The sequence below is a fragment of the Cyrtonyx montezumae genome, unplaced genomic scaffold (genome assembly GCF_038088225.1).
Source record: "Cyrtonyx montezumae isolate F1298 unplaced genomic scaffold, pur_monq_1.0 scaffold_8, whole genome shotgun sequence".
Classification (NCBI taxonomy): Eukaryota; Metazoa; Chordata; class Aves; order Galliformes; family Odontophoridae; genus Cyrtonyx; species Cyrtonyx montezumae.
Window position 1 is genome coordinate 85,017,202 of NW_027072089.1, and position 26,582 is coordinate 85,043,783.

The following is a 26,582-nucleotide window of genomic DNA, read 5'->3' on the forward strand; positions in this document are numbered from 1 at the left end:
TCGCCAGTGCTGAGTATAGAGGTACCATCAGGACCCTGCTCCTGCTGTTATCCTGTTTCTGATACAAGCCAGGATGCTGTCAGCCTACACCACAAGGCTGCCTCACATGACACATATGTTGGTGACTACTCAGCTTCCCACTAGCCCCAGTGTGCATCGCACCTGCATTACCTCACTGGGCATTGCTCACAGGTGTAGTGCAATTAACATCCCTATTTCCTGCTCCTCTGCCTGTTCTCCAGCCATCTGCCAGCTAGAAATGCTGTCTGAAGCGACCAGTGTTTCAGGTTCTAGATGTACCCGTGAAAACACCTTTCGCTCCTAAGTGTGCCCCAAGTCGTGCCTGTTTGTAGGCGGTTCTCCTTCATGCGAAGTGATCACTGCAAGCGACTGCTTATGAAACAACGACACCGCGAGCACGGACAAGAAGATTCCACGCTAGAATCCCCGAGCTCCCCTCAGCCTCACAGCCACTGCGGGCCGCCCTCGCGCCTCGCCGCCCCCTCAGCCGCAGCGCCCCACGCCGCCACCAGCGCGGGAGGCGGGGGCTGCGGAGGGGCGGGACCAAGGCGCAGCTGACGAGGGACGCACGGCGGCGCCTCGCGCCGGACGGAGCGGGCACGCGCGCGAGACGGGAGGGGACGGGGAGGGGAGAAGGGGGAGCCCGCCCCGCCGCGGTGCCCGGCGCGCGCTCCCGACCCGCCCCGCTTCCGCCCGGCGCCGTTCTCTGTGCCGCGCTCGCTCTCTCGGCTCGTTCCGGCCCCGCTCCGCCTCGCCCCCCCTCCCCACCTCGGCTCGCATCGGGCGGCCCCGCCGTCGTCATCGCCCCTGTCGTCAGGCGCACCGGCTGGGGGTGACCCACCGGCAGGGCCGCCTCTCTCCGCGGCGCGGGGCCTGCCCGCCGCTCCGCCCCCGGGCCGATCCGTTGACGGTCGCCGCTGCGGAGGCGAGGAGGCCGGAACAGGGATGTCCGGGCAGCAGCAGCCGCCGCCGCCGCCGCTCCCCTTGGCGGCCGCCGCGCCCCCGCCGGCGCCGGGGGTCCCCTCGGCCGCCGCCAGCCCCGGCCCCGCGCCGGCCGCCGCGCTCCTGCTCCACCCTCCGCCGCCGCCCGCCACCGCCGCGCCGCCGCCGCCCGCCGCCGGCAGCACCGGGCCCGCGGGGGGCGGCGGGGGCGGCGGGGCGCCGGGCTTGGCGGCGGCGGGGAGCGGCGGCGCCCCAGCAGCATTCCCGCACGGCGACCCGGCCCTGAACGAGCAGGAGAAGGAGCTGAAGCGGCGGCTGAAGAGGCTGTACCCGGCCGTGGACGAGCAGGAGACGCCACTGCCCCGCTCCTGGAGCCCGAAGGACAAATTCAGTTACATCGGCCTCTCGCAGAACAACCTGCGGGTTCACTACAAAGGTGAGGGCCGGGGCAACAATAACAGGAAATAACGCTCCGCGCCCTTCTCCTCCTCCTCTGCTCCCCCCAGCCCGGCTCCGCGCTCCCTGCCCCAGCCTCGGCCGGCCCCGGGCCGGGGCAGTGCCGGGGGAGCGGGGAACGCGGAAACGGGGGGGGAGGGGGAGAGAGGGAGTGCGTTTAGGGGGGGAAAATGGGATTAAGAGAGAAGGGGTGGCTGTGGGACTTGTGTCTGCTAATGTGGTTTTGTAACTTCGTGCCTCCTGATTCAACTTGCTGGTTCTCAGGGGAAAGATAAAAATCGAACTCGGTGCGCGCGTACGAATCCGCGAGAAGAGAGCGTAGGAAACCGGCAAGCGTCGGTTGTTATGAAATGTCATAAAACCTGGAAACGCCGGAGTACGGCTCTGACCTGAAAAAACACGGCCACATCTGGTCCTCCAGGCCTGCTCCGAGGGGAGAGTGCTGCGCTTTACCGCCGCTTCTGCGCTGGCGGCGAGGAGCCGGCTCCTTTGTCAGTGCCCAGCAAACGGGAGGGGAGGAAGCAAGCCCGCAGTCACCCTTCTGGGAGCTCACAGTGGTGAAATTCAAGTGAAATCCCGATAAACATGTTACTGTTTAATCGGAGGGGGGAAAACGGCAACACGAACACATGGCAGGATTTGGCTGCCGTGAAAGGATTAAATGTACTCTCGGGGACTTTTTTTTCTTCTTTAATAGTGAGGCTTTATTATTACATACAGAATACTCTGTTAAAAATGCTAAGCACACTGCACCGTATGAAGCTAGTGTGGGAGGCTGGCGACCGGCTACAGAGCAGGTTTCTGGGAGGCCCCGAGTGATTTAAGGGCGTGATATTTAATACCCAACTTCACATTTCCTGGCTTTTGTTCAGTTTTTCATGACCTTGTATTTTTAGACGCATTTTGTGTTTTCTGCTGCTTAGTGGCTGCAGTTGGTTTGTGTTTTATTTTTTCCTTTTCATAGGATGATCACGGCTTTATGGCTGGCAAGTCATCCTGTGTGTTCTGCTTTGCCCTACTCTTTTTTTGCTCATGAGCTAGAATTTGCAGACTTTCTGGTCAGCCAGTGTAATTGTATATTTTCAGACTTTATTTGTCCTATTTCTGGTTTCCTTCTCTTTGCCTTAGTATTAAACCAGGAATTTGTTACTCCAAAGAAATTACAGCAGGCTCTGTATGCCTCTGAAGTAAAGACAGTGTAGGAAATGCTGTGGATGCTCTACCAGAAGTTGTGAAGCATGGTTGGTTGGTTATAGTAATAAAACACCTTTGCTCTCACTCGTAAGTGTTGAAGGTTAGAAAATTTCTTAAATTAGCCCAGGGGCCCGTGAAAAGGAGAGGTGTCATGAATGGGGTTTTCTTTCTCCAAGCTGAAAGTGGGAGTGAATGGCCTCTCAAGTGGCCCCTCTTTTCCCTCTGGGAGCTGAATGGAGATGGCTGTGAAGGCAGCCCCAGTGCATGTTACCTGCCAGGCACCTGGACTCAGCAGCACGAAGTATCAGGCGCTCCTACCTGAGGCACTGTGTGGGGAAATAACTGAAACTTGCAGCCATTTTTTGTTCCTTTTTTCCCCACTCCAGACCCTGCAGTCCTACATATGCAAAGAGAAAAAAAGAAGGGAAGAAAAAGAGGAGATTCGGTGAGGAGCATAAGGGAAGATAGCACGCAGAAATGTGCTTAGCATTGTGAAATGTTTCTACAAATCAGTTGCAAGTAGAGGTCTCAAAAGAAAGCATTCAGTGTATCTTGTAGGATATTATCTCTGCAGTGTGTAGAGATAGGACAAGGAGAAATGGCCACAAACTGATACACAGCAAGTTCTGCCCAAGAAGTGGGAACTTCTTCACAGTGCAGTGATGGAGCAGTGGCACAGCTGCACAGAGAGGTGGTGGAGTCTCCTCCTCTGGAAACATTCAAGACCCACCTGGACGCCTACCTGTGCAACCTGGGCTAGGGAGCTGCTTTGGCAGGGGGTTGGACTCGATGATCTCTGGAAGTCCTTTCCAACCCTTACAGTTCTGTGATAACTTCAGAAGCACTGAAAAGGCCAAGCATTTGTGAAAGAAGGGTAGATGATGTTTGTTTGGTTGGTTTTATTTTTAATTTGACACGGTATGATCTGTTCTGGATCAAAATATCCAAAGAAGGGGGAGAAGATGTGTCTGGCCAAAGAAGCCAGTGATCAAAATCATTTCTCTTTTCCTATGGTACTGATGCAGGTTCTCAAGCTTTCCCTGTTGCTTCTGTGGCTTTCTGACTACAGAACTGTTTTTCTGGAGTAATCTCCTCTGTTCTTTGACTGGTAGGAGGAGCTTTTCCTGACATCACTGGACCACAGAACATCTCAAGTTGGAAGGCACTGGAACTGGATCACCCAGAGTTCAAACCCTGTGTCTGAGAACATTGTCCAAACGCTTCTTAATCTCTGTCAGGCTTTGCCCTGAGTGTGTTGGTGTTACTTGGTGTGGTGTGGTGGGGGAACATTCAGAAAAAAACACCTTCACTTTACAAAGGTGTATGAAAATTCTAATGTTCTGACCTATTGTGAGAAACTACACTTCGTTGGTTTGTCAGGGAAATGATGCTCCTCTCTCTGTGGTGTTGAAGATTTGTCTGATTTTCTTGCATAGCAATGGACAGCTTGTCTGGAAATGAGAGTTGCAGGAGATGTCTCTTTGTACCCATTGCAGCTGTCACATTTTATACTGCCTTTCTGTATCTGGAGGTTTTTGCAGGTGTCCTAGGGACTGCTTAAAAACCAAAACCGCTGTAAACTCAGATATTGATCAAGAGGTGAAGATTTAAAATCTGTTCTTCTCTCTGGCATCGGGGTGATGGCTCTTTAAATATTGTTGTGGTGAACAAAACCGGAGGATCTGTGCTCATATTCTTTTGTGTTACCTCACAAAATCATAGTGAATTACTTGAGAAGGAAGATGTATTTGGGGAGATGGTACAGGAGAAGATGCATTGGCTGGCGTGTTGTTTATCAGGTGTAACTTCTTTCCACAGTGAGTTATTCTGTTACAGTTTTATGAATTCTGGCTTTTGATTAGGATTGTTGTCAAGATCCGGATGTGGTACTCACATACATTGGCACTGGTGGTACTATAATACATTAAAGACTATACTCCAGGGCATTTTTGTTTTCAGATGGATGAATGTATGTTTCGGTGTTGCTGCCAGCTAGCTGTCCAAGCTGATAAAGTTAACAGAGTCCCTGTGACTGTTGTTTGTGGTATCTTTATGTAGGGGACAAGAAAAAAACAGTATCATGAATAGTATTTGTTTAATCTTGTGTAATTGTAATGTTAACAATTCTGGACTGGAGGAAGATGGTAATGGAAACATGAGAGTTTGGGCCAGTGTATGCTACATGTAAATTAGTTATGAAACAAATTATTTCGAAATACACCTTTTAAAATATTTCTACATATATCTACAGTACTTGGAATTACCACTAGGATCTTGTGGAAACACAACGATCTTATAAATGGTGTACGTAATATGTATGTTCCAGTAGACAGGCAAATTGACTTCATTAGGTAATAATCTATGCAAGGTAGTGTAAGGGGATAAAAATAAAGACCTAACCAAGGCTGCAACCAGGAAAGAACTTGTATACAGGAGTATGTAAACAGACCAAGTCATGAAAGGTCCTCTAGTAACTTCACTTGTCTTGTGACAGTTCTCAAAACAAAAAAAAATACTGACAAAAGTTATGCAATTTTGAGCAATCATCCATTGCACGAACTTCTCCTAAAGTGTCACAGGCTGGGAAATCTTAGCCAGGCATTTGTTTACAGTGCAGTTGCCTTTGAACTGTCTCTGGTGCCAAACTAAAAGAATTCTATTTTATTTTTCAGTGCAAACTGCCTCCCAATTTCTGTAACAAACAGAAGAGGATTTTATAGTAATAACTCCATGTTGTCATTCAGTGATGCAGGGATTGTGCTAATTTTATTGGCAGAGAACACTTGAAGTACATTCAGTACTCCATGTGAGACATAGTACACAGTGTCTGCTTTGAACACTCTTGTTGCTCTGAGATGTCTTGTTTTGTTAAATGGGGAGGGAAAGTTGAAATAACCTCAGTAATTTGTTCACATCTTTTTTTTTCTTTTGTCTCAGTAAAAGCTTCTTCTCCTGAATCCCAGAGGTGATTAGGCCCTGACTATTTTACTTTTGTCAGTCTGAGGAGAAGTCATTGAACCACCTGTTGGAAATAACTTCAGTTAAGCTTACGTAAACTTCATTTAAGGATTTAAACTGTATAAGCATGTTTACCTCTGTCGAGGTCAATGCTTCTGTAGACTTCAGTGCACATGCATAATGCACTTGGATTTTGGTTCAAAGAACAGATTTTTGGATATTGAAATGTTTTCTCCAAATATGTCCTTTTTTTTTTTTTTGTCTGAATGAGCTTTTTCAGCTATATGGAATTTAAATTTAGATTAATTTCTATTTAATTTCACTAAAGAGCTAATTATGTTACTGTTAGTAAAAATAATTAATGTGAATGACTGCTTATAAAGAAAATTAAGCTTGACTTGGTAAACAGAGACTTGTAGCTGCTGAACATTTTTAGTGGAAACAAAATAGAAAATGTTTCTAGTGATTGAACTTGTCTATGTTCTGGTGTACAGTGTAAAGCCTAAGCTTTGTGCCCTTGTTTTCCCTTCTCCCTCCAATGCATCTATTTGCAGAATTCTCATTTTAATGCTGAAAATGAATTTTTAGTGTTAAAGATTTACAGTTTGTATTAAGACTTTATCTGTAGCTTGCAACTATGGAATAACTCTACTTTAGGTAACATAGAGTAGTGTTCATATAATCTACTTCAGGCATTTGGGATCTCTGATTCGGAGGTTCAGAGCTGGATGTCCAGGATGTTTTTTTTTATTCGAAAGCGAAGTATTGAGGATTCAGATCACCAAGGGTCATGGTAACAGTATGCCAAGTTCATGAACTGCCCAGTTCCCTCAGAGTCCCATCAGTGATAGTTGCCATAAGTGCCCAAGGAAAGGCCTAAAACCATGTCAGGCATATATGGTGCTTCTGTGTTTCCATTTCCAGCTATTTTAAGGTAAGGGACATCATGAGCAGAATGTGGTTTCTCAGTTGTTTACTGTTTCAGAGATTTGCTCGTTGCCTACTGAAGTGCTAACATCTATCTTGTCCTTTGGTAAGAAATCCTGCAGCTCGGCTACCTGCAGTGTAAGGAGCCTTATTTTTGTTTTAAAGTTGATAACTTTTAGTAGATAACTAGCTTCTCGTGGCTCCTTTTGTTGGCTAACCTAGCTTGGTAGTACCAGAGGTCTCATCTAGCACACTGTGGCAGTGTAGAGGTGTTTGGAATATTTGAAAGTAGTCAACTGCTTGATACTATTGATGATGTTGTTATAAATAATAATAAAGTAACTGTAAATAAAAGCAGCATACTTGGGTAGTAAAATGGGATTCATGGGGGATGACATGAAAAGGCCAGCAGTTCTAAATTTAGGTTGTGTTTTCTTTAAATGGATGAAAGCGTGACTTCCCCAAGCATGTTGTTTCACCACGTTGTGTTTGGCAATACTGGGAAGGTAACCCTGTTACTTCTGCTCATGTGTGGACTTCTAATTTGCTCTGTGACAGCTATGTGTGGCTGTGAATTGGATCAAAGAACAGATCTGCTTAAAAAAAATATGGTATGTTTCATAAAGCCAGATGAATGAATTCAGTCTGGTTCATGGTATGCCCTTGCAAGTAGGCAAGGGGGCATGAGGAAGGAACTAGTTCCAGGAAGAGGTGCTAAGAATATTTTAGATTGATATTGTTTCTAAACACTTTATCATTTCACAAAAAAGTGTCCTCAGTAATGGATGTACATTTTCATGTTTGACTGGTTGCTATTGCTTTAGGCGTCTTGTCTTACCTGGAAGACTTTGCCAAATAAGGAGACTGACTCAAAGTGAAACTATGGGTTGTCAAGCAGAGTAATCAAGGGAACTTCTCAGTCTGTTTTAAAAATAAAAAGCTAAGGACACTTAAAGAGAAGGCCACCCTCCCATCCTTTTTAAGTTAGCGCTTCATTTAATCAAAGGTGGCTGAATTAAAGGATCTCTCAGAAGCTTCGTGTTGTTCCTGTGAAGTTTTGGGGGGTGCCTTTTTAGCTGAAGTATTTCTTCATACTTCAGAATGATACTATAACTTACAGTAACTAAGTAACATGTAACCAGCACTTGAAAACCGAGGAAACTTAGGGAAGCTGTAAAGTTGTGTACTCTGTTATTGCCTTGGTTGACACAGCCTGAGGAGATAATTTACCATTGGTGAACACTAAGGTGCTGCATGCTGTCTTGTGTATGGAGGAATAAATTACTCCTTCTTCCTCGTATGAGGCTTTCAAAAAAACATGTGGAAGGTAGTTCATAAGCTTAATATAGTAAAATATGTGAGGTGATCAAAACATCTTGATGTAAAATGTTTATTAATGGCATATTGAAGTGAGCAGTGCATTTGTAGCCAGGCAGTTAAGGTAGTTGGCTAGCTGCCTTCAGGTAGTAGTAACACACTGAGGCAAACTGGTTACGTCAGAAGATCTTTGTGGGTCGGACCTAAACTTGGTGAGAGTTTGCTGAGCTAGTGAAGTTTTTTGATGCAAATACTATCATGGTGAAGTGGAGAACTTTTCTTGGCTGAATATACCTTGTATGGTAAGAAATGGTAGGTGCTAGCTCTAGGCAGGGATGCATTTATTGTGTTAGCAACATTTACACTAGAGGGCTCTGTAGATAGAAGTTTAGTAGTGTAGGTCAGCTGTGCGTGATCGTTCTGACTGGCTAGGCCATTTTCCTGCAGCTTATTGCTTGTTCTGTGGCTGGATTTCCTTTGTGAGACATGTGTTTAATCTGTTTCTGAGCAATAATTCCAGTATTAACACCTCTGGAAGAAGGTATTACTTTTATTTCTTTGCATACAGATTGATTGGTTTCCAAGTGCCAGCAGGCCTTCCTGTTGTCTGAGCTGGAGGTGGCAGTGCTGAAGCCTGAGTTTCTCTTTCACTGTTCCTCAGATCCATGTTGAGTCTGGGAATGGGATCTGTGTGAATTTTTCTTATGGCAGTGGCAATCCTATTCCTAGACAATCTGCTGTCTTACTGAAAAACCTCTTTACAGATTCCAGTTTACTTTTTTTTTTTTTTTTGGAATAGTATATCCTGTGATCCAGTGTATGACTTTAACACAATAGCTGAGGGATTTTGGTATGCCCAGAAAAGACTGGTCTTGTTTGAACAGGTTATTACTAAAAACAAGTCAGCTGGCCAAAAGCCTGCTTCCACGTGGCCTTTAGAATAAAAGACTTTGAAATAGGTGATTTATTTGGAAGAATCACTCCTAGCAGAGTGCAAATAGCTCTTGGGTTCAATTGAGCAACCTGAGAGTAGGCAGGAGTTGGGATTTGTATTGTAGCAGAGCTGGTATCTAGTGATGCTAGAGGAGTAGGAACTACATTAACTCCGTTGCAGGCTGATGTTAATGTTGTCCTGAAATACCATTCAGAATGTGGAAATGAATTACAAGTCACATATCCTATAAAATGACTGGTTTATTCTGAGGAACTTTAGAATTGAAGTGTCTTTAAATTAACCTGTAGATTTAGTAGCAGTAGGCATTGGAGTGAACTAGGTTGTATCATTTTTTTCACTCTACAAAAATGAGTCAACTCTGTGTTTGAGAAGTCATGCAGGACTTTGAAATCCAGGTGGGCTTTTCTCAGTTGTTTTACTTGCTACAGTGAAACTTTTTTTTTTTCTCACAGCTTCCTGTTGGATAATAGTGGAAACTTCTAGAGTAATGTATTCAGAACTTCTCATATCATGCTTAGTTGCAGTGGAGGTACCTATAATGGGCACTAAACAAGGGAAGAAAATGTGCTAGCATAAAAGCAGGGCAGGTGAAATACTGTAGATTGCTTGATCAATACATATAAGCCTTTAGTTTTGAGTAGTCGGTGTGTGTCCCTTTGAGATTTACCTTCTGCAGTTATTTCTAATACATTTTCATTGTGTTTTGAACGTAATTGTTTTTCAGGTCATGGAAAAACTCCAAAAGATGCTGCTTCTGTTCGAGCTACACATCCCATACCTGCAGCCTGTGGCATATACTATTTTGAAGTTAAAATTGTCAGTAAGGGAAGAGATGGGTAAGTATTGAATGCATTATTAATTATTACTTGATGTTCTAATAATCTTTCTTTGAGTCAACAGATGTCTTTCGTATCGATGCTTTTTTCATATCTTAACAGTTGTTATGTAGCTTAATTCATTATTCATGAGAATAATCATTCTCTGATATTTGGTTAAGTGGGTTGGTTGTGGTATTAATTATCCACAAATCAGTGTACGCAATGAATACCCTGATAACATCTCCTCGTCTGCTCACGACAGAGAAGCTGGGGTTTAAGTGACTCAGTTTCTGCCTGCTCTTACATCTAACGGTGTGATGTGTGTATACAGAGACTAAGTGATTTTTAAGAAGTGTTTAGGATGCACAGCCAGTGAACTTCCATCTGCAGTGAGTCTTTTCATGGATGCTCTATTAATTTTGAAGAGTAAAGTTGTCCTTATAACTGCTCAGTAAAAAGTAGCTTTAAGAAATAAAAAGGAATGCTTTGACTGGATGTCTGGGAATTTGTCTATGGAAAGAACAGGACTGAGTGAATGAGTACAGCTGGTATTGTGAAGGACTGTTTTGAAAAGCTCTGTCCTCTCAGGACTGCTGTTGCCTTTGAGTGGTGTTTGTGGTACTTCACTATCAGTTCTTTTCTCAAAAGCTCTCTCTGGGAGACTTCTTTGCTATCAGAATCTCGCACCTGCAGTTGCTTTTCTCACATTGTCAAGACCTAAGTGTCTTCAGATTGAGACAGTAGTAATTAGTGTTTCTGGTAATGATTTGCCATCAGTTTTAGGAACTTTTTTTTTAACTTAAACATTTAAAAAGAAATCTGCCCTTCTGCTGGCAGTTAAAGAGTACTGTGATGTGCTAGTGATACATACACCTTTTCCTGAAATACATTTGAGCCTGTTACGTTTGGAAGTTGCTTGGTTTTGTTGTTTTTTTTTGTTTGTTTGTTTGTTTTAAACGATAGATTTTAAAATTATGCCAATATGTATAAAGGGAGAGAGTGTCATTTTACCAGACTTGGCTGATACTTAACCTTTTGCTGCCTTTTAGTTAATTCTAATGCAGAAGGCTATTCAGGGCAATCTATATAAGTGAAAGTCACCTTCAAGTAAAGAATTTCAAGATTTGCAAGGTGTCCATAGCTAAGACTTGTGAAGTTACCTGTGAAGAGTGTTTAAAAAATCAGAGGGAAGTTTGTTTCAATAATAATACGTACTGCCTTGCTTCACTCTTGCTTTTTTTTTTCAGTGCTCTTTTTTGAAATGTCTTTATCCGCCTAATGAGCTGTTTGTTTTCTTCATTGTATAATATAGCATGGGTGCTGGGGAATATTGTGCACAGAGCCAAGGCCAAATCTAGCTCTAGCTGTTGGAGAGCAGGAACTTGTGTGGAGCCTCAATGGATGTGTCTGCCTCTAGACCCTACTTTCAGGGTCTGGAGGCCTTTGATGAGATGCAGTGTGAATCTCACAGTTCTGTTTTGCTGTGTTCACACATATTAGTGACTTTGAAATGACTGAACGGGGGAATATAATACAGAGATCTACAAGTAGGTCTACAGAATGCAGTTTTAGAGGGTTTATTAGTTCTTTCTCACTCCCTGCTGTTTCAACTGGCTGCCTCCATTCACAGTCCTAATTTTTTTTTCTTCTTGGCATCTGGTAATGGGAAAAGAGTTCATGAAGACCATGACTGTAGGGGACCAGCATGCAACTAATATGATCGTTTAGTTGAAATGCCTCTCTCTTGCAAAAGGATCTGCTCTTGAGGCTGAGCCTTGCTGAGGAAGCACAACAGCCCTTATTTTATGGTGCTGTTTAAAATAATCCTAGACTACTAGAGGCAACTTGAGTATCTGTCTGCAAGACTAGGTACAGCTTACAGCCTTCATAAATGCCAATGGATAATATAATGCTGTTTGCAGTTCCCTGTGGTAGTGGCCTTTACTTTTAGTATTTGTTTTTATATGAAAAAAGATAGCCTAAAGTATTTAATCAGTGAATTAAATTATACGAGCAAGTCTAGCAGCATTCATGTTTGAGTTCTCTTGCTTAGCGTGGTTTGCCTCAAATCATTGAAACCCTTTACTAAAAACCTTGTCTAGGAGATCTAATTTTTGTTCCACGGTAGAACTTTATGTTCTGTTCCTAGAATATGACCTTGAATATCTCAAGATCCCTGGGCAATCTCAAATCTGATTTTGGCACCTCCAAAGCTAGATCACAGCTCCTTTTAGACTAAGGCATAGATCTGACATGGCTTCCATTATGGTTTGTCATAACTGCCTGGAAAACAGAGTTGATTTTGTTGTTCTAGTGACCAAGGTCACTAAATTATGTATGTATCTGGGGGATGACAGTCTTTGAATAGGAATCTGAAAGTGCCTAATACATTCCTTTTGCATAGTGATCAACTTAGGACAGGCATTATGGACATACTGAAGAAACCACGAAAGCAGGCTGACTAGGAAGTAGATACAGAGGTTAAGTGTTGCAGAACAGATAAAGAATGAAGTTGTTTTTGGTCATAAGTAGGAAACGATAGGGGCGTGCAACAACTGATTGTAACAGGTGAGAAAAAGGGTAGTGAGAATGAAGTTTAATAAAAGTAATAAGGTTGAAATAATATATTTTAAGCAGAAACTGTTTTGATATTTGTACAGTGCTTGGCATGAAGAATCCTGATGTCATTTATGTGCTGCTACAGTGCAGATTTGTGGAAAGTTCTTATAAAACTTCAAAAAGTTCTTGTTAAAAGTGGTAACCAGTCATGTTGTTCTGTAAGTATTTTCTGTTCTGCATTTGTTCAATTGCCTTCTTTAATTTCATGCCTCCTTTTGCAGTCTGAGGACTTCTTTCTATTTATGTTCTTCTTTTATGCTCTTGCTTTGTTTTGCTTGGCCTTACATGAAATGTTGTGGACGGGGATGTGAGTGGTTAGAGATAATAACAGTAGGTGAGCAATGGATGTAGGATGGGGAATAGTACAAAGGTGGTTATTACAAGACATGTTAGGAAGAAGACTATTAATGGCAATAAGCTGTATCTGGATCACTATTGAAATCTCCAGTTAATAGAAATATATTTCAAAACAAACAAAAAACCCTAACATATATGTATGTCACATTTGAGAGCATTATAGCAATTGCTTTCAAAATGCTCTAATATGGCAGAGGAGACTAAACACAGTTGTAGCTTTGAATTAAACCTTATTAAGCTTGTAACAGTTTTCAGTGTGAAATTGCTCTGTCAGAAAACCAGAAGTAACGTAAGAGTTTTTTATCTGTAATTTCAGCTATGGTACAGGTATGGTTTTAGTGTCATCTAAGTTTCTAGAATAGGGACTTAATTATACCAGTGTATGTCAGTGGTCTGGGAATGGAAATGCACAAGAGTGTGCTAAATCCTGTTCTTGCAACTTGGGAATCAATTACAGTCCACTTTCTGGAAGTGACTTCCATGTGTCTGTTCTCTTAGCTAGGTTGGTATGTGCAAATGAGCCTATATCCAGTCTCTGTCAATTCTTGATTTCACTTTACTCATGCTGCCTTCCACTAAGGACTCTTTTACACATATCACTCCTCTGGCTTTGTATAAAGGGGAAATGTGTCTGCCTTATAGCCCAGCGTTTTATTTCAGATAGCAGCAAATCCTGTCCTCTTTTATGCAATTGAAAGTTCCTTGCATGATGCTGTCATGGTTTATGTAAGCTCTAAGTGTGATCAGCAGTTTCTGTGGGCATCCTTCTTCAGTCATGATGAGTCATCTGTATTCCCCCCCTTCCCCCCTTAGTCTGCGTGCTTTACTGTACCCTCTGGTTGCTCTCTTTGGGCACTCTAGGCATAAGGATACGCCAGTTTCACTTTCCAAAGGGCTGCCTGAGGGGTGTCCAGTGGCTATCAGAAGTAAAATGCTGTCCTGTCATTCTGTGTTATAAATAGCTTGTGTGTATTGCCGGGCAACCATCCGTTCTTATACGGGTTTCAGGCCTAGGCTTGTTGATATGTGCAGTGAATCTCCTTTTTTCCAGTCAGAACAGGTTTTTTTTTGTTGTTGTTGTGTTTACAGTTTTTATTCTAAGCTGTGGTTTGAATGCTTTGTGGTGATTCAGCCATGAAAAGCAGCAGCCTCTGAACACTTGCTGTGGTCTCTTCCCCTGTACAAATTTGTATCTGTGTGTGTTAGCTCTGTGACAGACTTTACTGGCTAGCTTGTTCTCCAAAAGCTGACCTCAAGAGTGAGTTGTTTTTTTAGACTAATTAGTTCTCAGTATGCATGTTTATATGGCAGCATACAAAGAGAGCATTTTGCAGCAGAAATGAGCATCAGCCCCTTGGTAGGAAGGGAATGCCACTTCTGGTTCTGGTACCAGCTTATGCCCACCTAATGTTAGATAAAAACCATCAAACCCTGTGTTTTAAATCTTAAGCTTTTGGTTTTTTTTCTTCTAGACAACTTAGGTTGGAAAGGCTGTAGTGTTTTTAGCAAATAACACAGTGCTAACACCTCTGTGAAAGCAGTTGTTCAGTCTGTAGTGTGGTTGTACTGATGCAGACCTTTACGGGCATGCTTTGTATTGCGCTTGTAGGATCTGCTAAGTGTCCTGTACCAAAATCAAATGTTATGGCAACTCACACAAGTATGTTAGCGTGGTTTTTAGCAGCATTATTGGTGTGGCCTTAAGACAACAGTTGGCTTACAGCTGTTTTTAAACACTGTCCAGTACAACCAGTTGTCTGTTTTGGCTTTGTGTTGCATAAATATTGTGTACGTGGTGAGATGAATAAAGAAATAAGTAGCAGCTATCCCAAATGTCCTGAAGTGTTAGTTTCAATTTCCATGACACCAATCCCTGTGGTATAAGCAGAGTTTTAATGTGTTTGAGTGCTGTTTGTGAAATCCAGCCTTCCGCTGTTTTTTAAAGCACGTGTTTAAATCTTCACACAGAAACCATGCTTTCTTGCAAAAAAATGGTGTTGCAATAAGTTGCTTTTCCTTTTAGCATCCAGTGTACCCATTTTCTTGTAAACAGAACACAGAATAATCTTCAGTTGCTGTTTTGTTTGTGCTTGTTTTGTATGCTAACCTAACAGAAAAAACTGTGTGGTCCTAAGATCTATTTTTGTCCTTCTGTTATGTCCTCAGAAAGCAGTTATTTGTTGCAATAACATTCACTTGTTACCACAACATGCAGACTTCACTTTTTATTTACATATTATTGGTGTTATTAGCAGAGTACTTGCATATAAAGTAGAATTAAAACAAGGAAAGTCTAAGGTAGCTTTCTTGTCTTAATACCCTGACTTGAAATACAACTGCAAGAGGAGATTGGATTGCAAAGCAGCAAGTGTACTTTCTTTTAAACTGTACACTACTTTGCTTTTTACCCATACAGGAGGCAATTGCAGTTCTTTCCTGCTTGTCAAATGTGTAAGAGTGTAGGAGGATTATTTGAGGTTTGCATTTAATTGGTCAGAAATACCTGTAGCTGAGAAAAGGGTTTGATTTGTTGATATTTTCTAGAAATGAAGGTCCCTAATTTAAAAATAAGGTAGAGAGGATGTCTCATTTCTTGATTTCTACTTCTCAGAAAATTTTAAGTTGTTCCTTTCTTATAAGGTTCAGCCATGTAAATAAACTGCGAAGATGATAATCTCACAGTCATGCATTATCTTGTTGTCTGTGCAGCTATTCCTTTTTTGACAGCACTGTCACCAAAAAGGCTTATGTTCTCAAGAAGTGGCACTAGACAGAAATTGTGCAGCCTCAGAAAGCGAGAGGGATATCTGAAGGTTGGATCAGTAAATTGGTATCTCTAGGGTCATTATAGGAACAACAAGGAAAAGGGTGTAGGAGTATGTTTCACACGCTACCGAAGATGACTGTCTGACTTTTTTTTCCTCTCTCCATGTAGGACTAGATTAATTTGAAAGCTGGGTTTATCATGTTCAAAATACAGTTTCCTTGGAAACATTTCACAAAATTAAACTTGTTTTCAGTTTGAAATGAAAGGCTCAAACTGTCTATGGCATATTTTGAAACATTTAAATAGAGAAAAGTTTAACAGCTCATATCTTATTGTGATTGTGCAGACAATGAGAGTCTCAGATTAGCATATTCCTACAAAATTTTAATGCAGACTATCTTTGTTAAAGATGAAATTTGAATACCTTCTTAGTGTGTTGTATTTCTGACCTTACAGTGCGCTATCAACAAGGACAATGTAGGAAACGATTGGAAGGTGTTATTTGGACTTCGTATATCCTTGCAAGTCAATCAGTTGTGGAGGCTCTAAAGTTTAGTCTTAAGATTCTTAAAGGTGTTGTTTTTTTTCCCCTCATCCTTTTGTAAGATACTAACTCGTTTGTTGTACTAACTGTGCCTGTTGTGTAATCAACTTTTTTTAGCACATTTAAAGAATTAGGATGTCTTTCGTTGCCTTATTTATGAATTTAAAATCACAGTGCTTGTCGTGCTTAGGTCACTTTTTTACAGACATTGCATTTTGCTACTGTAGTGTTACGTTGCTTTCTTCATGGCATGTAAGTGCTATAAACCTGCGTGCTGTAAAACATTAGGCTCCAGCAAAAATGTGAGCTTAGCTCACTGTATAGAAAGATACTTGAGGAAGAAGGAGTTATTGTGAGCTTACTGCTTCTCATACATTTCAGTTCAAGGAAGCCCAAATTTTTCAATATTGTTGGAGAATGAAAGTACTTACCTTAATGCCTGTATTTTTTGATTTTTGCTTTTCTTTGTGGAAAACAGTTTAATTTTAATTTGGGTAATTCTTCTCACGGAAGCAAGTCTTATTGCAGGTAATGACTATGGCTAAGTTGGTTTAAAAAGCAAATCTTTCTGAAATTATGAAGCTTAAGAGTTGCTAGGAAAAAAAAATCAGTTATATGTATCAGCTTTGCATCAATACAACTTGAAGTGATTAATTTTATGGCATCTAAAACCTGTATGTCATGATACAGTGTGCTGTAAATTGAGAGGCTGAAGTATCTTATTTAACTAGTTGATGAACTGTCCATCAACTGTAACAGATGATGTTAGCTAAATTTTGCTCATTTCTGAACCGTAGTGGTAGCCTCCTTCTGGTGGGTGTCTATAGCAAATGTGTCAATTATTTAAAATGTTCTAATCTAATTCTAGATGAATTTCTATTAATGCCATGTCCCTTTGATGCAGTGTTGTTACCATTCCACAGTCCTAAGTGAATCCTGGGAAAAACTGTGTACTGAAGACTTCCATCTCCTTACCATTATGGTGTGAACGGTGTTTTAGTCACCACCAGGGGCAGAATCCCTGTATAGAGTTTGTTGGATATCTTACTCAGTGACTCCACCTTTACTGCTGTTAGCAAGATAAAGAGGAGTCTCAGAAGTTGTGGAGTATCTCATGAGGACAAGGTCTGGTGGAGGAACTGAGTTAACTGAGTGGGTAAGGTTGATGGTTGGACTTGACGGTCCAGTGTTTTTCAACCTGTATGATTATGTGTTCATCTAAGGGAAAATGTAGGTAGTACCAAAGTGTTTCCTAGGTGATCATTTTCTATCAGTTAACTTCCGTTCTTCTGTATAAGCTAAGTCTTGTCTCTGTGAGAATATGGAAATGTACCTTGCTTTGGGTTGAACTTTTAAAATTTTTTTTAAATGACTTGACTTGATTTTGAAGGCTTTCAGCAGGTGATGGTTATCTAAAAAATAGATGTCTTGAATTTGCCAACAGGAGACTTCACAATAATGGATTTTCAGTCTTTACCTGAGAATCCTTCATGCATCAAACTCTAGACTGCTCTAGTAATAATTCCATGTTTATTTTTTAAGACAAAATCAATGGCTTTCCACTTGTTACATTCATTTATGGTTGTTTTGTTATCTCTGCTGTGGTGGTATCTTAGTGATGTATTTCACAATGCAGCAAAGACTAATGCTTTTGTTTGTTGCCTTTTTGCTTCAACTCTTCCCTGTCCCTTAATGTGATATAGGTAGTGCATATGTTTATGAGGTTCCATTTCACCGTTACTGAGTTGGAGGTTGAGGAAGATTAATATTGTAATTAATAGTATCAGAGGAAGGCTGATACAGAATGTTAAACATAAAAGCAGTAGAGGTTGCTATTGGAGGTCATCAAAACAAAAAGCAGAAATCCCTTCACTCAGTTAAGCATATGACTTGTGTTTTCCTGCTCAGTTTTATTCTGTGTGGAACATATATTAAATAGCAGATTAATTTGTGTTTCCTGGTGGAGCAGTTGCATTAAAAACTGCATTTTACTAAATGAGAATACAAAGGTCATGCTTGTTGTCATAAGCTGTTCTCAAATCGGTACAGGGAAATATATTTTAATATGGCTTATTCAGCATTTCATGGTAAATTTATGCTAATTGTTTTGAACTATTGTCAAAATAATTTGCATGCTTTGATAATCTAAGAAATGTTAAGTTGAGGTGATGTCTGCTTTAGCTGGTACTTATTTTTTTGTTGTTTTTGTTGGTTAAAGCCTAGCTTTTCATTGTGGTGTTCTTCTTTTTGGTTTCCTATGGTCATTAAGTGACTTTGTTTAACAAACAGAAGTAAAACTGATTTCATTCACTTGAAATACTGTTATTGGGAGGGTGGAAGGTGGGTCTGGGGGATTATTCATTTTGACTTTCCATTATTTATTACTAAGTTGCTAGAAATTGTATTGGACACTGACTTTATCAAAACTTTTTGTAAACTGGCTTTGGAGCCTGATTGACCTAGCAGTAACGTGTTTAGGCTTGGGATTACCAGTCAGCAAAATAAGAAAAAAATTCCCTCTTTAGTTTGCCAACAGATTCCCAACAGTGAGCATTACTGTTTAATTTAACATTACTGTAAAACTACTTAAGATCTCTCTGCTCTGTGATCCGGGCCTTTAATGCTTTAGTTTGATCTTTCTCTGAGCGTCATGCGAGGATGCGTTTTCCTACTGAAACTATGCAGTTTTCCATACATTTCATAAAACTACTCAATCCAGATTGCAAAACACAATTGCATACGTTGGAAAAAATTGTGGTTAGGCCACTTTCTTCACTCATACTCTGAACTGCAAGTACTGTCAGTACTTTCCACGAGTAACCTAAGATGCCCGGAAGAGAAGAATGTTATCTGTCCTTACAGAGACTGCCTATACTAAACAATACTTAGCAGGAATGACTTTTCTGTTGACTTCCCTTGCTGTTGTATCAGTATTAAAGGATATCTAGGTACCTTAATTGGTGTATGATTAACGTGTGTGATGTTTCTTCGTAACATCCCACATGTATACTTATTTTTCTGAGAGAGACAAACTTCTTCTGTTATTTTATTTTTACAGATACATGGGGATTGGGCTTTCGGCACAGGGTGTCAACATGAATAGGTTACCAGGTATGTTTTACTCTTACCTTTCCAGTCCCAGTGGGAAGAATGTAGAGCACAGTTTAAAGCTTTAACTGTCCCATTGCCTTACACAGTCAAGGACACAGTTTTGTTAACAGGTGTCAACAGTATCTCTGTATAGTATTTAAAGAAACTTGGTGTGTATACATGTTTTCCTGTACACTTTTAGATGTTCTTTAAAAAAAAAAAAGTTTTCTTGGAACTAACTATATACAGAGTATAAAATCCTGTCAAATTAACTTTTGTGTGACCATGTTCTGTCTTTCTGAGAATCACTTTGGGCACTATACGAATAACTTCGAAAGATAGAAGTGATCAATATAGCTGCATTAATTTTGAGTGTGTAATTTACTGGGAGATACTTAATGTGTCGTCTGAAGCTGCAGTGTATGAGTCTGGCGTGGGTCACAGTGATTAAGGACCTAAGTATGAAAATACTTTAAAAATTTTATGCAGCAGATTGAAGAGAATAAACCCACGGTCGTCTTCTGCTAAAATTAATTTGGGAGTTGTCAGTATAAGCTCTTACAATCAGAATATATGCTACCCAGTGAAACTGGCAGCTTATGTTAGAGATGTTGCCTGTCATTTTCAACAGGTATTTAATAGAACTGTTGCAAAAAGATCGTATGGCACCTGAAAGTTGACTTCTAAGAGTTTTTGCTGTGTATTGAATTAGAAGCTTTGAATTTGTTTAGTACAGCAGTGAGGTTTCTTAACTGGTTCTACAGCTTTTTTGCCTATGAAATTAGTGCCATATTTGCCTATGTAATGATTTACCTGCTGCCTATGACTTTCACCTGTATCAATATTTTTTTCCCTCCTTTTTTTGTGGTGGAGGTGACAAAGCCTTAGGGTCACTATAGTCTAGAGACTGCTATTATGCAGAGATTGTTTGCTGATGAATAGTCATTAAGAAAGATCAAGATTTGAAATGTGTTTCCCCAGAAATGCATGTTTGTGTTTTAGACAGGAATAACTTATTTATGAAATATGATTGCAATAGTTTTGTAAGATGAAAGGGAGAGCAGGAAGATCTTCACTGCTTTATAGTGCAGTGTCGGATCTGCAGATAGCTTTAAGATTTCAACATTGTAGCTGGTGATGTTTTTGGTGTTGATAATTTCATGCTTGCTTAAAGGAAAAGTGTGTTTTCTGAATGTGTTGCCTTTTTCAGTACTGCAAATGGAACCACCTGTTCAGCCATTTTGATAAAAGAAGCTATTGTGGTTCTGTTTTTTAAATACAACAGTTCTGTTAGTTACATAAGAGATCTTAAGCAGTGGAGCATAATAATCGATCTTTCTATCCAGGTTAGATTACACTAACTTTGCTTTGTCTGTTATTTTGTAATAGAGGAAATGAATAAATTGTAAATGCTTTGTTCTCTAGGATGGGATAAACATTCATATGGTTACCATGGAGATGATGGACATTCGTTCTGTTCCTCTGGAACTGGACAACCCTATGGTCCAACATTCACTACGGGTGATGTCATTGGTTGTTGTGTCAACCTTATCAATAATACGTGCTTCTACACAAAGAATGGACATAGCTTGGGTATGGAGAAATGTGATCTTTAATGATAGCATTATGTCTGTAAATCTTATTCTTCCTGTGCATTTTAAATCACGAACTGTCCTCGTGCTAGGAGCAGTGCATTTGAATAGTTCTTTCAGTAACCGCATATTCTGTGAAATAAGTGAAGAATAATTTCAAGCATAATTGTATGCAGTAACTGCCTTCTGAATTTGGAAGGATTTACCGTAGCATTTCCTTCCATAGGACCTACATTTATGAACTGTAAGGCCACAAATATTTGATGTTCACAACAGAAGGTGATTGATGAGAGTATTCAAGAAACGGAGGGTGGATACGTAGGTTGCTCTGAAAGTAATGCCTTTCTCTGTATTTCCATGGAATCTACGATTGATACAAAGAACACAGTAACACCATTTGTGTGAGCCTGTTCTTAGCTACAGAACTCAAATTTTCAGCATGGTGATGACTCTTAACTGTGTTTTTGGCAGCCATGAACAAGAGCCTGCAAGCCACACTCTAACAATTGCCACTAGCAGAGTTGACCCATTGCCACCCGTGCTGAAATGCACTACCTACTGCCTCACTGTGCCCACATCCACTTCTTGGTCTCTTTAAACAGTCAGCAAGCATCAATGAATGTCAATGGGTGCCATTTTTTCCCTCATGGTGGAATTCAGTGATACATCTTTGCTTCATACGCACTTCCATGTCAGATGCCATTTGGTCAGACTGTCTGTCTGCTACCATCCGTCATGTGGCAATAACATGTAACAGAATATTGGTGGAAAGGTTTGATCTCTGCTGCCATACCGCCACCATCTGCCTCTGATGTTTCAGGCCAATATAATAAAGCAGGAGACAGTACTTCTGCAGCAGCTCTCATATTTAAAATTCATTTCTGTTGTATAGGGGACACTTAACCTTCATTAAAACTCAACATAAAATTAGCATTATTTTGAGCATATGTTGGAGTGCAGTGTCTCTTGGATTCCCCTTCTGGAGTCATGTGCAGTTGGGATAATGCCATGAATTATATCAACAGTGCTTCCATTATGTCTATTAGATACTTCTAGTAAAGTAGCATTATGCGAAACAAGTATTTCTGGAGTTGTAAGATGGTTGAATATACAGGAATGCAGTAACTTAATGCAATTTAAGGAGCAAAGGTATGTAGTGTAAAGAGAAAAAAATCAATTTCCTGCACTAAGAGAGCAGGGTCCTTTTACCAAGTCCCAAGATCTTGGAATTGTGCAGAGTGAAGTAGGCAGATTCAAAGGATAAAGCTCAGAAAGAAAAAAAGCTGTCATTGGTAGAAATGTAGTAAGGAAAAGAGAAGCTAGCTTGAACTGAGAGATACTGAGACTGTGGAATCTTAAAGTCACTATTTAACCATCTCCCATTTCCAGTCACGTAGGAAATCTGGAAAGTACTAAAGGGAAGAGCATGGTTTAAATTCTTCTCTCAGAACAAAACAGTTTGGTCAGGCTCTGAGTTGGTAGGTCAACTTTGGAGTTGTATTGCCCACTACATGAGCAGGGCTTACATGCCTCCAGAGGTTGCTTCCAACTAATTTTTTCTGTGATACTCTCATGGTTTTATAGTGCTTCTGAAATGAATGAGTATGTATATGCTTGAACCATGCACTGGGTAGTTATGCATTTGAATGGTAAGACCTGATGTTTTGTTTATTTTGATCTTTAATGTGGTTGAAAATGAACTAGTAGCAGTTTTGATCATAGCAGAGAACAGAAGAGCTAAGTGGGACGGAGTAAAACCTTCTTTGGTGAAAGGCTTAATGCAGACTAGATTAGGGCAACTGTCCCACGTGACAGAAGTCTGTTTAAAGTTGGGTACAGAATGGCATAGGTGAGGAGAGGTGAGTAAAATGTCACCTGTCAGAGAGTCTGATAAGCACTTCATGGATTTCAGAAAGAGACCTGACAGGAATCCTGTTCTGATGAGAGCTTTGTTAGACTGGCTTTCTAAAACACAGGAGCTTTGATTCTGCATTAAGGGGAAAAAAATAGAGATTTGTGTTGTTGCTTCTTCTTGTCCAGGATTCCTATAAAATCTCAAATTGGGCACTACTTAGGTTTCTTCTCTGGGCGGCAGATATAACTGTAGTATTAGAAATCTCTGGCTCAGCCTGGGATTTGTCACTTCAGAAAGGAAAGCAATTATTTTTGCAAATGTGATCCCTGGATTGAATGAAGAACATTGCTCCCATCCCCCCTGAAAAAGGGGGAGCTTGGGAAGGGAGGAGGTAAGTGGCAAGGGGCAAGAGTTTTCTGTGTTAACTGTTGTTTATCTTAGTGATGGTTGTGGTCATTTTGGAAAAGAATGAGTTGGGTGTCAAAATGTGTCAAACAGAGGAAGTTGCTTTTATAACTCTTTAATTAAAAAAAATAATAAGTGAACAGGTAACAAGTAAAATGATAGCTTTAAGATGTGATGAAAGGAAATATTCACCAGATGCATCATCCTTCAAAAGAGTAAGTTGAAGTTGCACTTTCAGTGATAAAGGAAATTACGAAATACTGTTAATATTTGGCTGTCAGAAGTAAACTTCTTCCTATTTATTTTTTTCCCCTAATCTGCTTAAATTTAAATTCTTAAATGAAGTATATAGAGGTCAGATTTTTCTTTAATCCTGAGACAGCAGCATCAGTGTCTTGGTCCTCTGGGTGGATGGATGCTTTTAATTATATAACAGAATATCAAGCTATACTGTTCAAAAAACAAATCACCCTGGGGTGAGTCTCTGTATCTGCATGATGCTTGCTAAATCTTTGGCCCTATTGGGAAAAATTGTGGGCAAATTGTGCTTTTGAATGAAAATAACTTTTTGCCAAATGTTGCCATTTATTACTCAAGCACATCAATTGTGCCTGAGCATCATGAATGTCATTGTACTTAACTGCTTATTTCGAGATAGTTTGGGTGACTTTTCTGAATTTATGATGATATACTTAAGAAAATGTGTCTAGAACCCAGACATGCAGAAATTAATCTTAATTTTCTCTTTATTATAGGCATCGCTTTCACAGATTTACCGGTAAGATAAGTGCGTTTTCAAAGAACTGTCATACATATTATATAAGCTGATGTTTAGGTTTAACTCACATTTAGCTTGTATTTCTTGGAAATCCACTGAAAATCCTCTTAACTAATTTAAAATCAGATACTTTCATTTAAATGATGATTCCTTAATTGAAGCAAAAAGTTTATTTGTTTTTTACACCAAACCTCACAGGGTTTTTCCTATTCAGGTATTCAATGTTTAGGTGATTCTAGTGGAAGTCCACTAGAATGATATTCATATATGAATGATACATACAGTTATTTATTATGTACTTGATCTGACAGATGCAGGCCTTATGTGAAGATCATTGCTTCATTAAATACCAGTATTGTGCATAGATGTACAGCTGTGTGGAAAGGCTGGCTACTTAAGATGCTGTCAGTGTAACTTATGCTTGATACCTAGCTTTCAGAAATATTCGTAAGGTCAAACATACGAAAGTTTTGGTGGGCTTTTTTATTTTTATTTTTTGGAGGAAGTTGCTGATGCTTGAATTGTATTTCCTTAAAATCACTCTAGATGTATTCCCTGTGCTATTGGTGCAATCATGATGCTGCACTTACTTTACTTCTCTCATCCAGTTCATTTCTGATTTCATCTGGTTGGTGCTGAGTGTGATGGTTCCATCTGTCCAGCTGTTCTGTTAGCTGTAGCCATAAGAGGCAGGGAGAGATAATAAGGAAAAATGAGGCAGGTGGCAAAAGGCTGGGTGCTTCATGAAGGAAGCCGCTGCTGCTGCTGCTGTCATGGATCCGTGGGATGCCAGGAGTTCTCGCCAGCATGTGGTACCAGCACAGGACAACTCTGATGTCTTCATCTGAATTTTGAAGCTGGACCCCTCCTGATTAGAATTGATTGCTTTCATCACTACGAAAGCTTTAAGCTATGTTACGTAGTCTAGGCTAGGTAACATTATAAGCAAGGCTTATTTAGAAAGCCAGAGTGGGGAAGAGGCAAGAGAGGTTTTTGTAATGGTTTTAACAACCAGGGTGTTTTTCTCTACGCTTCACTGGGCTTCAGGTTCTTAGTGGCCTATCTGGTGATAACTTCTTGCTCATAGCTACCATTTTTTCAGTACACAGTTCTGTAGATCAGCAGGCTAATGAGTTCTCTATCCCGTCAGTTCTTGCTACTAAAATTCAGCAATGTTTTTAAGTATTTCACCCTGAAAGGAAAATGGCCAACTTTATAAGCTTAATTTTTGTTCCTTTTTAAAAGAAATTCTAATCTTGGTCTTTGAAAATCGTTTGAAAATTGGTACTTAATATTTTGTGAAATTAACCCAGAAGTTGTAAACTTTAGTACAGTTTTAAAAGTGCCTTTTCTGACTAGAAAATGATCACTAAGGTTTTTTTTATTCAGAATAAAAAATTGTGACCATTGGGGATAACATTCATTGGTCATTATATTGCTGGGTTGGTAGAAGTTGCTTTAAATGCTGGATAGATGATCCAGAGGTGTTTGCTTTTTCACAGTACTGGTAGCATTGGGGTTATTATTAGAGTTTAAAAACTAAATTAATAAGAGGGGGAGAGGGTTTGGAATTAGGTGTAAGAGAACTAATTAAAACATTTCTTGCAGCCAAACTTGTACCCTACAGTAGGACTCCAAACACCAGGAGAAGTTGTGGATGCTAATTTTGGACAGCACCCATTTGTATTTGATATTGAAGACTATATGAGAGAATGGAGAACCAAAATTCAAGCACAGATTGACAGATTTCCAATAGGAGATCGGGAAGGAGAGTGGCAAACAATGATTCAGAAGTAAGACTTAAATGTTTGTTCAACTACTTTTGTTGAAGTTACAGGCTTGATAAATATGTGTGAATTGAGCACGAGCAGATACTTTTCAAGGGAGATTTGTCTGTCATTACTTAAATAAGAATTTGCAATGTGTAAATCTTCCATTCTGATTTGACCTATCCAGTTTGGGTTGGAAAAATTGCCACAAGCACAGTGATCAGCTTTATGCTTCAGCAACTGGAAATACTCCTTTGCATTCTTAGCCTTTGGCATGCCAGTGTGGCTTGTGACTTGTGTGTGAAGTGCAAAAATGGTGGCTTTGGCTTTGCATTAATTTCTTGGTGAAAATGCAAATTGAACGTGGAGAAACTTCGCTTCAGTCTGTCATAGAGAGTAATAAAGAAGCTTAAATAGCAGTATTTAAATTGGCCAAACTTTGTATCACAATTTTATTAAAATCCATCATAATAAAATTGATTGTTTTTGTTGGCTTAGTACAGTGTTTGGAGACGATAATGAATCTTAACTGCATTACATTAGTCTGGCTTGTGCAGAAGGTTCTGACTTTGTCACTTTTTTTTTCCAGAAACAGAAGTTTTACATTCCAGGATTTCTCAATTCCTTATCTAGTTAATAAGTGTTTCTGGGTTGTTTCTTTTTTTGTTGTTGTTTATTTTTAGAATGGTGTCATCTTACTTAGTTCACCATGGATACTGTGCAACAGCAGAGGCATTCGCCAGGTCCACAGACCAGACTGTGCTAGAAGAATTAGCTTCCATAAAAAATAGACAAAGTAAGGCTGGAAAGCACATTACATCTTCTTTTTCTTTTTTCCTTCTTTCTTAAATAGATACTGCATAAAACTCTCTAAGTGTCGTTGTAGAATCTTCGTTCAGCATTGTTTCTTAGTACAATTCTTTGCTTTCATGTAAAGCTGTTCATTTGTGAACAGCTGGCTAAGATAAATTTCTGCACTAATACTCCTGGAGCTTGTTTGGTGTAGCAGGATGTGGTAAATTACCTGTTGTCCTTCTCTTGAATGGGAATTGTGATCTGTCTTAAACAAATGTGTGTAATGTATGTATAGTAGTGTTTGTGACTGACCCTTATCTCTTACAAACAGGAATATAAATCTGTTGATAAAAGTTCAAACTTTTATCTCAGAGATAAGGGTTAGAGTTTAGAAAATGCTTTGTAAGTTAAAGCAAACGTGAT

General features: G+C 40.2%; 1 protein-coding gene across 1 annotated transcript in view; it reads left to right on the forward strand.

Annotated features, from left to right (window-relative positions):
* The first annotated feature begins 966 nt into the window (after positions 1–966).
* Positions 967–26,582, forward strand: part of RANBP9 (RAN binding protein 9) — a 34,977-nt gene continuing 9,361 nt past the window's right edge. Inside the window, exons 1-7 of the mRNA XM_065753149.1 lie at positions 967–1,399; positions 9,495–9,606; positions 18,934–18,986; positions 20,391–20,558; positions 23,573–23,595; positions 25,204–25,388; positions 26,048–26,160. Coding sequence (XP_065609221.1) covers positions 967–1,399; positions 9,495–9,606; positions 18,934–18,986; positions 20,391–20,558; positions 23,573–23,595; positions 25,204–25,388; positions 26,048–26,160 — 1,087 coding nt within the window. The remainder of the gene's footprint in view (positions 1,400–9,494; positions 9,607–18,933; positions 18,987–20,390; positions 20,559–23,572; positions 23,596–25,203; positions 25,389–26,047; positions 26,161–26,582) is intronic.